The sequence below is a fragment of the Danaus plexippus genome, unplaced genomic scaffold (assembly GCF_018135715.1).
Source record: "Danaus plexippus unplaced genomic scaffold, MEX_DaPlex mxdp_44, whole genome shotgun sequence".
Classification (NCBI taxonomy): domain Eukaryota; kingdom Metazoa; phylum Arthropoda; class Insecta; order Lepidoptera; family Nymphalidae; genus Danaus; species Danaus plexippus.
The window spans coordinates 272,957-287,946 of NW_026869864.1; the positions used below are offsets into that span (position 1 = coordinate 272,957).

The window sequence follows — 14,990 nt, forward strand, 5'->3', positions numbered from 1 at the left end:
TTTACCCCAATTTTCGCAATAAAAAGTAGCCTATGTTCTTTCATTCCTAATAAAGTGTCTAAATACAAAGTTTCACTGTTATATCTTCAAAAATGACGATTTTCCATACGAACAGTCATCCCCTCTTTTTACCCATTCCCCCATTTTTTGCCATAAATACCAAATTTCATCAAAATCGGTTCACTGGTTTAGGCGTGAAAGCGTAACAGACACACAGACAGAGTTACTATCGCATTTATAATATAATAATAATAATAATAAATAATAACAGCAATAATAATAATGATAAAATATTAGTATATAGTAAAATAGTATATAGTATAATAGTATATAGTATATAGTATGGATTTAATTTTTTGTTTTTTTATTTTGTTTTTAATTATTTAATTTTTTATTTTTTATTTTTTAATCATACATGAAGTATGAAATATTTAATGAGTAAATAAGAGATGGTTTTTTATTTCTGCCTTTACTTTATAAAACTACCTGTCTATCTTTACTTTTATTTACTTTTTACTGGATAATGCACGTTCCTTTAAAAAATAAGTTTAAATTTAAAAACAAATTGTGAACCGTAGTTTCAAGTCACGTTTATTGCGTACTAGCTTTTGCCCGCGACTTCGTTCGCGTGGACTTCAGGTTCGTCCCGTCTAGTCTAGTAATAAGTAAGAAATACGGTAACTAAGCACTGCAGAGCCCTAATCATAGGCCTATAGGTAGCTACTGCAGTATGCTCCTATAAACTACATTTAATGATCTTTTTCCTTCAGCATAAACATGCAGATTCTTCGCTTTAGAAACACGTGAGCAAGCCACATAGAGCTGACCGTGAGAAAAACATGGCGTGCCCAAATGTAGGCCTGCTACCTTCAAGGTTTGACCCTGCGATTTGTTGATCGTCATTGAAAATGCGACTTTTAATGGGAACTGCAGGCGTTTAAAATTGAATGGCAAGTTGTTGGGTATGATTGGGATGCGCGGTATAAGAACATTGTCTCCCTTGGCTTCTCCAGTTAAAATTGTAGCCTTCACTATATGCCTTCCTAATTCGGTAACTCGCAACCGAGTACCGTTGCATAATCTTGGCGCATCCAGGTTACGCATTAACAAAACGGGTACACCTACCTTTAATTCCAACTTGTGTGATGGCACCCCGGACAACTCTAAAGAGTTTAGGAACTCTACGGGATAACTTGTAGTGTCATCGGATGACATAACTGTGTCAATGGAATTATACACTGATGTTTCGCTGTTTATTTCGGCCAAGATGTTTTTATTTATTTTCGCAACAATCTGATTTTTTGGTGCCAATATGGTTCTTTCACACAACCAATTTTCGTCAAGAATATTTTGTTGCAGATTCGGAAAAACTTGTTCAATAAGTTCGTTTTCTGTCTCCACAGCATGACAAAATTGCTGTGTGAAAAGAACCATACCTACTTGGTCGGTGTTTAGGTGGCCTTCACTAATTTCTAGCAGTTTTTGAGCATATGCTCCTGATTCGACATCGCTGAATAACTGGACTCGCATGTTAGTGGTAAGATAAAGCTTTTCAACTTTAGACCACAGATATGAGGCTTTTAGACATGCGTTAATTTCATCTGCTGCAGTGCCTCTCTCGATAATAGGTAAAGTCTGTCTAAAATCCCCTGCCAATAACACTACCACACCACCCATCAACTTTCGATTGCTGTGAATATCTTGTAGACAGCGATCAAGCGCCTCAATGGCGCGTTTGTGTGACATAGTGCACTCGTCCCACACGATCAGCATACATTGTTGCAAGAGGGCGCCACGGGCACTGCTCTTACTGATGTTGCACGTTGGGGTTTCTTCGCTCGCCAGATTAAGAGGTAATTTAAAAACCGAATGTGCCGTTCGTCCACCGCTCAGCAATGTTGCAGCGATCCCAGAGGAAGCCACCGCTAATGCAACTTTACGGTCCTTACGAATTTTTGCTAGAAGCAAATTAAGCAAAAATGTTTTACCTGTACCGCCCGGGGCGTCAAGAAAGAAAAGGCCGCCTTTGTCAAGCTCAACTCGTTGTAATATTTTGTTATAAATGTTTTTTGTTCGGGTAGCAGGCGTGGTTCAGTTTCGCTGACCTGAGCGTCTAATAAAGCAATATCGTAGCTTAGCTCTTTGATCAAATCGGTCGACAACTCTCCTCGACGCTCTGGTGTAGGCATACCGAAGTCAGACAATTTCTTACCGGAAATCGTTATTATTTTGTCCTCTATATGTCTCAGTGCTTCATTGAAACATAGATCATTGTTGACTTGATCCATCCTTTCAAATCTTTGCAAGATATCCTCCGATAATGCAGATTTATACTTATCCCATAGTTGAAGAGGATTGGATAAACCGCAAGTGCATATCAATATTGCAAATAGTTCTCTTATTTGCGAAGGAGAGCGACACAGCACTGCCTCTTCCATTGTGGCATCCCAGTGGTTGTCATCTTCCAACAACCCCAACTTCTCACACGCTTGTCGAAAAGTTTGAAGTTCTTGGCCGTCAACTGTTTTAAGATCCAAAAAGCTAGTGGGGCCCTGTACTACATTCAGCAGCATTCGCAAACAGTAACATTCGAAGTTACTAACATGCACTGTGTAAATGCGCCCAAGAGCATCTCCTGCCTTCACACCTGGCCAGCCGTCGACAGGTGTGCCTTGTAAACGACGTTTCCATTCTTTCGACGACACGTTCCATGTATAGTAGCGGGGTACGTCAACATAAAGTAATGTTTTTGCAAATGCGTCATTTTGGCAAAGCAGGAAAAATGCAGTTAGTGTCGTCTTAGGTGGTGCGGCCATTCTCTCTCTAAAATTGTTTTCAGTGAAGTAAATCCGCTGACCATTAGGCAGATGAACCGCAAGGTGAGTGACTGTTGGGTGTCTTTCATGCAGAGGCAGACCCAAGATCCGCCACGCTGCTTCGTTACTACTAACATATCTACCGGCTCGATACGTTTGCACCTCATCTCTCGGGTCAATATTAACATTCCCTTGCTGTCGAATGTTAAAAATAGCCTGGTCGCTGCCTTTGTTTATATATTTACAAATATATTTTATCGCCTGTACCGTATTGCAGAACTCTACATTTATGTGACAGTTATAAATTTTAGACAGAAGAGGAGAATATGGGACAATCCAGCTATTGTCAACCAATACTTCCTGTGTTCCACCTCGGGTTTTTAGAGTTATCGTACGGCCGCCATCTCCTGGTGTTCTACGCCTGTACAAAGGATAGCCTTTGTCGTTAGTTTGAGTATCTTTCAAAAGCGCCCTTGGATACTTTTTGGTGCATTTTCCTTCTTTCATGCATGGTGATGACGGATTTAGTGCACCACAGGGACCGTGAATCATATTTTTGGTTACAGTATCGTAGAGTTTTCGATCACTTTCTGGATTTGGTATCTCCGCACTTATGACTTCATCAATTTGGTTGGGGCGTAATTTTTCCGTCAACCACAGCAGTAAGTGCACGTGAGGCAGACCTCTTTTTTGCCACTCGATCGAGTACATGAAACACTTCATATCTCCAAATATTTTACCTTTTGTAAGTAGAGCAACCAATTTTTGTACTTTTATTTTAAATAACCTGGCTGTTAAGTCATGTCTGTCTGTTGCATTTTGACCTGGAATGAGCTCTTTAGTAATTTCTGGCCAAGCGGGATTACATGTCATTGTAATAAACAGATCAGGCCTCCCGTAGTTACGCACGTATGTGAACGCATCCTGCGTGTACTCATGAAGATATCTCGGGCTATTTACAAATGACGATGGGAGTATTACCAATTGACCCAAATTGTTTGGATCTAAATCCGCATCATTCCTGACCGCGTCTTGTAAATGTATATAGTTTTCTGCTCGCAGTTTTGTTTGGTTTAAAGCAATAAACCTTAAGCGCTCACTCTCCACTTTGACATACATGTCCACCAAAAACTGAAGCAAGAGAAGCCTACATCGAAGCAATAAATTAAAATTGTTGCGACGTACCATCATATGATATGCATAAAAGTCTTTGCACGACACTTTTTTGTTCGGTATAGGCTGTTTTGTAACTGGGTTTGTCTGAGGAATATCAAAACTGTACCCCTCTTGTCCTTTCCAAAAAATTATCGGGTACTCGAGAGCATCATAAAATCTATGAGTGTCCGGAACTCTAGTAAGCCGGCCATCGTGCGCCTGAATAACAATGTCCCGAGACGCAGTTTGTTCAGTACTAACTACTACGGCAGCTATTTCGTTTGTGGTCGGGGCATTGAATCGTCTTTCGTGTTCACCACGTGGTACACGATCTGGGTGTATCACGACCTTGTAATTATCGCTAGTCACTCTATCTTTAGCCATTTTAAATTCATGCACTAAAACGTTGTGATCATGTAGAACTTTTTGTATTTTTTGAACTGTGTTTCTTTCCACACCTGGTACGTACTCAGAACGCCTATCAACTTGTGCTTCCTCATCACCCATGAAATAAACTTGCAAAAATTTTGGTTGCGTATTAGCAGCAGGAAGCAAAGAGCCAATTGTGTGGTATATTTGCCCTTGGATTGTAAAAGTCGGGCAAAATCCTGGCATCGACACAATGTTATCAGCTCCAAAAGATGTCATATGGAAGCATGTATTGTATTTTCTTATGTTTTTTAAAAAACGGCGAGACTCATCTGTTTCATTTGAAAAAAGTTCTTTAAGAGGTTCAACACGCTCGTCTATTGAAGGAAGAACTACTTTTCCTCCCGAACAACACATGCCTGCAGCTTCCTCTTTCCATTTAAGAGCACCGCAAAATCTGCATTCTTTATTCATCGCTTCTATTTTTATAAGCTTGTGGCTTTCGTAATCAAGAGTTTCATCGTACTCACTGTACTCCCCACGCGTTTCTTGTAAATATTAATCGTCGCTGTTGTGCCCTTTCAGCAACAGCGCATCTGCGAGCTTCAGCAGCTTCAACAGTTTCAGTAGCTCTTTGGGACCCTATGTAAGTCGCTTGCTGAAGACGCCGAGCTTGAGACTGTTCGGGTGTCTCAGAAGCCCGTTGAGATGCCAGATATTCAGCGTTCTGTTGACGTCGAGCTTGAGACTGTTCGGGTGTCTCCGCAGCCCGTTGAGATGCTAGATACTCAGCATGCTGTCGACGTCGATCCTGGGACTGTTCGGGTGTCTCAGAAGCCCGTTGAGATGCCAGATATTCAGCGTTCTGTTGACGTCGAGCTTGAGACTGTTCGGGTGTCTCTGCAGCCCGTTGAGATGCTAGATACTCAGCATGCTGTCGACGTCTATCTTGGGACTGCTCTGGTGTCTCAGCAGCTCTTTGAGCTGCCTCACGCTCTGCTTGTTTAAGCCTTCGCAGTTCGGCTTGTGGAAACGTCTCGTTAAGTCTAGCTACTTTCATAGTTCGAGCTTTATTAGAGCTTTGGGAAAGATTAGACTTACGCTTTCGCGGCATAATTCTTAAGTACGTGTTGTTTCTATACTTCCAAAAAATACAGTACGGTAGTTATTGTTATGATTGTACTTTAATGCAATCCTTGCCTATTTAATTAACCTATCTATATAGTAATTCAATTATCAATGAAGTAATTCGTTATAATTAACCTATTTATATAATTTGTTATAATTAACTGTAAGTAACCTATCTATATAGTAATTGAATTATCAATGAAGTAATTCGTTATATAATTAACCTATTTATATAATTTGTTATAATTAACTGTAAGTAACCTATCTATATAGTAATTGAATTATCAATGAAGTAATTCGTTATATAATTAACCTATTTATATAATTTGTTATAATTAACTGTAAGTAACCTATCTATATAGTAATTGAATTATCAATGAAGTAATTCGTTATATAATTAACCTATTTATATAATTTGTTATAATTAACTGTAAGTAACCTATCTATATAGTAATTGAATCATCAATGAAGTAATTCGTAAAAATGAAGTATCTTTTTGTACGTGTAACTCCTAACCAAAAAGAAACCTGGCAATAACTAACCTTAGGCCTATATTACTTAAAGTAGGCGACCATACGTTTTTATCAAATCGCTAGTGCCTTGAAAATTAGCAAAACGGACACAACCGTCAACGACGTCTGCCCTCACGCGTCTGCCCGCGTTCGGGTCGCGCACTCAGCGATGAGCCACTTCTTCCCCACCGCACCTACCCCGCTCCCCCCACGCCCCGTTCGCCTGGCGCCGCTGCCGGTATTTATCACCGAAACGGTATTTATCGCCGAAATTGCTATGACTCTGCATTTTAAATCTGTGATATCTTCGAAAATATTTATTTAATTTACATGCTGTAAAAAGCCATATTGATCTTTATTAAATGCACAATGTATTTAAGATACTTAATTGGATAAGGGTTAATACTGTATTGCTTAAAATCGCTTCGTAAATAAGCCATTATTTCTCGTACAAAGTAAAGGATAAAAAATGGTTATTGTGGGTTATTCCTAAGAGATAAACATATACCATACATAGACCTTTTTAAATTGTACAATACTGTAGTAAATTGTTTTGATCTATCTTGTAGGATTCAGTCAGCGTTTGCAATGTAAGCGCAAAAAATGTGTTTTTTTTTACGACCTCACATTAAAAACCTCAAAAATTGTAGCCTATGTGTTATTCTGATGTATAAGCTATATTGTGGTAAAGTTTCATTCAAATCCATTCAGTAGTTTTTACGTGAAAGAGTAACAAACATCCATACATCCATACTTACAAACTTTCGCCTTTATAATAGTAGTAGGATTATGAAGTACCAGGTGTTCATAAAGCTACAGAATACTATTACACAATTTGCTACGGGGATGCTACGAAAACCCAGAGAATTGGTTCTACGATAAACATACAAATATGCATTTCAAAGGGTTAATAGTGCAGACGTTGTGACAAACATGCATGCACGAACTAAGGCGAAACTATATTTTAGTGTCGGCTATCATGAAGAAAGGAATTCCCGTTTTCAAAATTAAATCAAACTAAGATATCTAAAATCAGAGAGCATAAAGGGCAATTGTATCAGGCTTACTGAAAACTAATGTAAAAAACAATTTTTTTTCTTCTGAGATTTTCTTAGACATACATTTTGTAACAATATATTTTGTCAATCTTAAAAGTCTGCCTTACATACATATCTTGAAAACTAAGAGCAGTGGGTAGTCGTATCAGTATTGTATACAAATCAGAATACTTAAGTCTGTTCTCCTAGTATGCAACGTTATCAAAAACGTGAGTCCCATATTATGTATTTATACGTAACTGTAGTCAGGTCAATAAAGTTTTACTTTTCACAGCAATCATGAAACATATTGTACAACTCCTTCAGACTTATGAAGTCCTGGTTCCCGCACTATGAAACAAACGTGACCAATTTTCGAAGTTCTGGTGATTCCTTTGTAGCAAGCAACCATGATCAATTGACAGACGAGATGAAAATGAAATCATATACATATTTTCTAATCAGAAAATACATACGAGTATATGTCGAAGTACGGTCCAGGCCGTGGTTTTTAAAAAGAGTGACGCCAGCATAACTGACGTCATCAATGACTTTAGTCTTAATTGTAGACCAACATTGTTGTGACTACACTTACACAGGTGGCTACGCAGGTGGCTATGCGGCTAACACCTGATTATTTCAACTACCGACAATTATTAGTTTTTTGAATAATAAGAACTACGCCGTTATATATGTTTTTTTTTTCAGTAAATTTTAGTCAAAATTGATTAAGTGTATATTTCGAAGTAGAGAGACGAAAGTGGCTGTACGAACTTAGTGCCTTATTATTTATAGAAAAAGAAATGCCCGCTTCGAAAGTAAATTTTTTTTACTGGTCTCGTACCGCAACTCATACATCGTACCAGGGAAACATAAATCTATGAAGGTGATGTTTCACTATGAATTGAGAGTGAAATTTGTGCTATATGAACATATTGGGACGGACGTGTGTTTTAAATATTTCATATCAATATATATTGATATTTATTTGTTTGTGTGTGTTCGTGTGTCATGGCCTAATTTACATTAATAAGAGCTTATTTATTTATTATTTTTTTCCCGTTATTCTTATGAATATAATTTTGTTCTTGTGATATATAAGTTTCTTTTGCGTGTTTCTGAAATCTTGCATTATGGAAGTGAATTTTGCTTTCATAAAATAATTTGCATTATTTTCAAGTTCGTAGAGCAGTGGACCATCGTCGTTCCGTATTGCATACAAAACATGATTCCTGAATTAATGTTCATCTGTAATACAAGGTTATAAGGTCAGGGTATATAAAACTATCAAGGTGATCTTTCTCCGCTTTAATCTCATGCTTATGTTTGCCCGTTGTTAATTTTTTTGGGTAATTTTAAGTGTTGCATTGCATTGCATTGCAAAGATTTCAAGTTTTGTAGAAAAAAAGGATAAGAGATCATAAATTATTAAAATTAATTTAGAGTCATCTCAGAGTCTCAGAATTCCAAAGCACCGAGAGAATTTTTTCAGCTTTGTCTAAAAAAGCCTGATTATAAATATAAATTATAAATACGTACACATTTACATACATATATACTTATATATTAATATTATACATAATATCTCTACAAAATATTTGAAGCGTAGTAGTACTCTTTTCCTTTAGTGACTTTACTAGTGCCCTTATTACTAAAATAAACGTGAGTACCTAATAATATCTTGCATTCACATTCATAGACGATTCACGACGAGCAATTTTTTTATATTCTCAAGGTATTTTTTTTTTTATTTTGTAAACCTTGATCAGAAAGGAATTTTATACAAAAATAACCAATCGGACCATACTTTCTACAAAAAGAATTAATCCAGAAAAATTTCAATGTAATTTTCAAACTGTCTGTTTAATGCAGAGATGATTCTCAATAAAAATAATTAATCAATCTAGAAAAGAAAAGTCGATGGATCTCCTTCACAAAGCTGATTTTGATTTATTGATTGATTTCATAACACCGCCGCAACTCACTAACTAACTCACTAACATCTTACCAGGAGAACATAAAACCAAGCCGATGATGCTTCACGGGAAGATAAAAGTGAAACTTTTCATTCATATGTATTTATTACACATTAAACTTATGTTTGTGGGTCGGTCATTATTATGTTTCTGTGAGCTTGGGCTGACTGGCTTTATCGATTTTTCATCCTATTGCTTTTAAAATGTAGTGATTCACAGCGATACGCTAGTCACAATCAGCTGACTCTCACTGCTATGGAATGTCTGCCTCCATCTGCCGCTAGAAGATTGAGGTCATAATTAAAAGAAAAAAAAAACAAATATTTACAATTATCTCTACTTGTACTATGTATCAGTCTAACATCGTATTTGTCATAAAACTTAATAAATACTCCATTGCATAGTAATTCCGTAAAAAAATAAATTCAAACAAGAAAATTCAAATTTTCGAGAAAAAGAAACAAAAAATTCAAAGAAAGTTTTCTGAACCATTGCCTCTCAATTTATGTTCTCCTGGTTGACAGTGTTATGAACAACGTGACTGTTACGTTCTGTTACCTAACTCGAAACATCTTACCAGGAGAACATAAAACTGTGTAGTTAGTTCTATAGTGTGCTTTTGCTACGAAATACTCGTGTCTTATGATTTCCTGGTTTCCCATCCGCTGAGATAAACGTGACTGACTGTGGCTTGTTTGTTTGTTTGTTTGTTTGTTTGCTTGCTTGTTTCGTTTGCACAACAAACTACGTGAAGTTTGTTACGTACGCGCTACATATTATAAAATAAATGAACATTGCCGGGGCAACATCGTTGTATGGATAAGATATCATATAACAAGTAACGCCGCTGACTCCGCGGAACGAACACCAAGCCGTGTGAACCAGAAGATTCCTGATACCAAACAAGCTATGGAATGGGATTGCTATCCTAACATCGGGGCAATCATGTAGTCTTAGGTATAGGTTATAAGTTTTAATATATAATTTTTATTATAATATACATATAAGTAAGTTTCGTAGTTTTCCTGGAACCTCCGGTTGCCACCTTATATAATTAGTTACTTCTTTATTTGGTGACTGGGGAGTTGGTTTAAAACGTTAAAAAACCGTTTTGAAATTTTGTGAGTAACTTTATTTTATAAATTTAAACTACTTACTTTTTTTAAAATAATACTGTGGAATATTTGATTATTTCATAATAGAAGGCAAATTTCGTCTCAACTTCCATATTAAATAAATAATAAATAAAGAGAAAGTATTATCTCCTTGAAAATCATCTGCTCACAGGCATTGCATTTAAATGAGGGCTTGCGAAAAAAAAATTGTCTCAAGTATCATGAAGAAAAGGAATTCCCGTATTCCCGTATAATTAACTCAAAAAAAGGGTGAATAAGACCGAATGACAAACTCCAAAATTCTGTTTACCACGAGACTTCACATTGGCTCCTTTCTATAAATAAAATGATCGTTTTAAATCTTTAAAGACTTACTAAATAATTCTTTAAAAATTTTAAGGATATTTTCACTATAATATTGTTTAACAAAGTTTTCTAAGTAGATCTTAATCCAACAAATGACAACTAAAAGGATGTGCAGTCTTGTCAATTTGCAGCTATTATAAGTTTCGAATTACTTGTGGTATTAGAAATCGGTGGCGGGAATAGGGGTTGTTTTATTTCAACAAAATTATATTCATTTATACGTTGAAGCAATCGCATGAAAAGCTTCTTAAAAGCGATATCACATGGCATAAAGGGCAATTGTACCAAGCGTGGTGGTTTCAGTGTGGTCATAATTTTATATTTCTTCACAACTGGAAAAATACATATGTGAATATACTTATATATATGTTCTCTTTGTTTTCGTAGTATTCTCGTACCACTCTCGTAGCATTGTGCCTTAAGATTATGAATACCTAGAACTTCATTTTATGAAATAAAGTTTGTTTCTTCGTAGTTTTTTTTTTCTTATGAAACGAATAAAACAAAGAAAAATATATATTTTTAAAATTTTAAAAACTATAAATATACTTTTATATATAACAAAACATGTATATGAATGATAAATAATAAAAATAAATCAAAAGGGTTATACGTAGAAAAAGTGAATTGTTTGAAATATACATACACAGATTACTTTCAACTAAAGCAGAAAGAAGCTTGTTTCAATAGTTATTCTGTCTGGTGACTCTGAGTTCCCACTGAATTTACTATCGGAACATAAACAGAACAAGGATATTCTATTATTTCTTTTATTTCGGTTTAAGGAGTTTGACAATGTGTAAATTTTAATGATATGAAGTGTACATTGAAGTTGTACGAGTACATATTCTTATGAATTCTTAGATTTCGAAGCGTCTTCGTATCAATTGATACCATAGTACTTTACCTTTATAAAACTACATGGTGCTCCTTACTAAAGGTAGTCTGTTAAAGTAATCGTAAAACACGTCACGTTTCTACATCGCGGTATCAGTTAACACAGAATGTCTGGAGGTGTTTTAGTTCATATTGCACATAAATGTAATAAATAAATAATAATAAATATTATAATACTAAATATAAATATTATAATATATTGTAATACTAAATATTGTACTAAATTCCTAAATATTAAACAGTCTCAAAATACTAGCTATAGGTTGTATTCGCAAATTTTTGTAGATCTCCGAAATGGATCTGATAAACACGTCTTATTATGAACTAAACGTGAATATTGGCTTCGAGATTGCCATGACAGCGTCGTGACGCCACGAGAGCGACTTAATGCTTTTCCTAGTATAGACTCTATAGTTACTTTATTGAGTAATTGGCCCCATGCTGTAAAGAAAAAAAAAAAATTCAAATAATTTAATCTAGTAAAATTTTGATATGGTTTTGAAAGCGTTTTTGGTTTTTGGTTTCTGAAAGTCATTTCAAACAAGCTAATGATGTCAGTAGCAGAAAATTTTGTAATAAAATAATTTCAAAATAAAATCAACTATTTAATCATTTATATTTTGCATTGTATTTCGAGTCTTCAATCCAAATTCTTTCACTCAATTAATATTCACGGCTTAAAAACTACTCTTTCCAAATATAACTCAAAACTTGTCCGACGTTGATAAATTTGTTAATTTGTAATTTTTTTAATCATACATAAAGTATGAAAATATTTAACACCTAAATAAGATTCGGTTTTTTATCTTTATAAAACCACCTGTCTTTCTTTATCCCTATTTACTTTTTGCTGGATGATGCACGTTCCTTTTAAAACAAGTTAAAATTTAAAAACAAATTGTGAACCGTAGTTTCAAGTCACGTTTATTGCGTATTATGAAGTACCAGATGTTCATAAAGCTACAGAATACTATTACACAATTTGCTACGGGGATGCTACGAAAACCCAGAGAATTGGTTCTACGATAAACATACAAATATGCATTTCAAAGGGTTAATAGTGCAGACGTTGTGACAAACATGCATGCACGAACTAAGGCGAAACTATATTTTAGTGTCGGCTATCATGAAGAAAGGAATTCCCGTTTTTAAAATTAAATCAAACTAAGATATCTAAAATCAGAGAGCATAAAGGGCAATTGTATCAGGCTTACTGAAAACTAATGTAAAAAACAGTTTTTTTTCTTCTGAGATTTTCTTAGACATACATTTTGTAACAATGTATTTTGTCAATCTTAAAAGTCTGCCTTACATACATATCTTGAAAACTAAGAGCAGTGGGTGGTCGTATCAGTATTGTATACAAATCAGAATACTTAAGTTTGTTCTCCTAGTATGCAACGCTATCAAAAACGTGAGCCCCTACTATGTATTTATACGTAACTGTAGTAAGGTCAATAAAGTTTTACTTTTCACAGCAATCTTGAAAAATATTGTACTACTCCTTCAGACTTATGAAGTCATGGTTCCCGTACTATGAAACAAACGTGACCAATCTTCGAAGTTCTGGTTGGTTCCTTTGCAACCATGATCAATTGATAGACGAGATGAAAATGAAATCATTCATATACATGTTTTCTAATCAGAAAATAAATAATAAAATATTTAATTAATTAATATAATATAATTGATTTAGATTATAATTAATCAATGTTTTTCAAATACACGTATGTCGGAGTAGGGTCCAGGCCGTGGTTTTTAAAAAGTGTGACGCCAGCATAACTGACGTCATCAATGACTTTATTCTTGATTGTAGACCAACATTGTTGTGACTACACTTACACAAGTGGCTACGCAGGTGGTTATGCGGCTGACACCTGATAATTTCAACTACCCTCAATTATTAGTTTTTCAAATAATAAGAATTACACCGACATATGTTTTTTTTCAGTTAATTTTAGTCAAAATTGATTCGAAGTGGAGGGACGAAACTAAGTGCCATTATCATTTATAGAAAAAGAAATGCCAGCTTCGAAAGTTAAATTTTTTGTACTGGTCTCGTAGCTCCAACGGAACTCATAACATCCTACCAGGGAAACATAAATCTATGAAGGTGATGTATCACTATGAATTGAGAGTGAAATTTATGCTATATGAACATATTGGGACAGACGTGTGTTTTAAATATTTCATATATTGAATATATATTGATATTTATTGATATTTATTTGTTTGTCTGTGTTCGTGTGTCATAGCCCAATTTACATTTATTAGAGCTTATTTATTTATTAATTTTTTCCTGTTATTCTTATGAAGATATTTTTGTTCCTATCATATATAAGTTTCTTTTGCGTGTTCCTGAAATCTCGTTTTATGGAAGTGAATTGAATTCATAAAATAATTTGTATTATTTTCAAGTTCGTAGAGCAGTGGACGATCATCGTTCAGTATTGCATACAAAACATGATTCCTCAATTAATGTTCATCTGTAATACAAGGTTATAAAGTCAGGGTATATAAAAAATTTTATTATTATTATAAAACTATTAACTATTATTATTAATTATCACTAAGGTGATCTTTCTCCCCATTAATCTCAAGCTCTAGTTGGTTTGTATAATTTTAAGTTCCATATATTTTTTTATTAAAATTATTAATAAATGCTAGATTTATTAATAATTTTATTCAATGCTTTCAATTTGCGTGTAACTTAATTATAACTGTAATTAACTGTATGATGATAACTTTAATAAACTCAGTTTAACGTATGAGAAGAAATGTGGGAAAAATTCCTCTAGCTAAGCTGTATTGGTTGCATAACACCAACTCATAACATCCTACTAGGAGAACATACAACCGCGTAGGTGATGTTTCACAAGGGGGTGGAAGTGAAACTATCTATCTATATTTAATATAGTCTACTTGTTTGTGTGATGGTTGTCTTTTATGTATGTGTAAGTTTGGTATGACTGGCTTGCTAGCTGGCTCTTTGATAATTACGAATATTGACATCGCACTATTATTTATTCTTACTTCAAAGTTAAATTCATAACGAGGGCAAAGTGGACAGAAAATTCAAAATAGTTTAGTTTTTCCCTGAGTTATTCACTAAACACAAATTGTATTCAAAATTTTGAAGCTTCTATATAAACTAGAAGCGCCTTACAGTTTGGATGATGGGTCAGTCAGTGAATGAAAAAATTTAACAAAACTAAGAACTTTGTCTAGTTGTAATGCTTGAGCTACTTTTTTCTTGCTTACCAGAAATATAGGCGTCAAGTTTAATGCGAAATGTACTTATAGGTCGAAAATGTCCCGAAATAATTTGAGAAAAGTGTAATACGGCCATGCCGCTTTTTTATTTTTGCTCGACTTGGCGGTTCACTATCGTACAAACAGGTAAATTTTACAATTCATTTTTCAGACAATATCGAATTTTATCTATAGTAACAAAATAGTTTTAAATCCAATCACCACTTCATTAAGTCAATATATATTTTTAGTTATAATTATTTAAAATAATTTAAATTGTGATATTCTTGATGATTCTAAGCTTAACGATATTTATATTCTAATATTTATTGGAAACTCTTATGATGGTTAAACTAGCGCCATCTGT

At 34.6% G+C, this 14,990-nt stretch overlaps 2 protein-coding genes across 2 annotated transcripts; both read right to left on the reverse strand.

Moving 5' to 3' along the window:
* Window positions 1-720: 720 nt before the first annotated feature.
* On the reverse strand, window positions 721-4,814 carry LOC133320658 (uncharacterized). The gene is made up of 2 exons (XM_061529287.1): window positions 1,989-4,814; window positions 721-1,944 (listed from the first exon to the last, which is right to left on the reverse strand). The coding sequence occupies exons 1-2, from the start codon at window positions 4,812-4,814 to the stop codon at window positions 721-723; spliced, it is 4,050 nt and encodes a 1,349-aa protein (XP_061385271.1).
* Window positions 4,815-4,866: 52 nt separating this feature from the next.
* Window positions 4,867-5,400, reverse strand: LOC133320659 (uncharacterized protein C05D11.13-like). Its single transcript, XM_061529288.1, has one exon. The coding sequence runs from the start codon at window positions 5,398-5,400 to the stop codon at window positions 4,867-4,869; it is 534 nt and encodes a 177-aa protein (XP_061385272.1).
* Window positions 5,401-14,990: the final 9,590 nt, after the last annotated feature.

Bases quoted from the DNA above. Each gene is read 5' to 3' on its own strand.
- LOC133320659 (XM_061529288.1), bottom strand. From the start codon at position 5,400: ATGAAAGTAGCTAGACTTAACGAGACGTTTCCACAAGCCGAACTGCGA.
- LOC133320658 (XM_061529287.1), bottom strand. From the start codon at position 4,814: ATGAATAAAGAATGCAGATTTTGCGGTGCTCTTAAATGGAAAGAGGAA. The intron at 1,945-1,988 runs GTAAAACATTTT...AAAATTCGTAAG, and splicing joins TGACGCCCCGGGCGGTACAG to GACCGTAAAGTTGCATTAGC.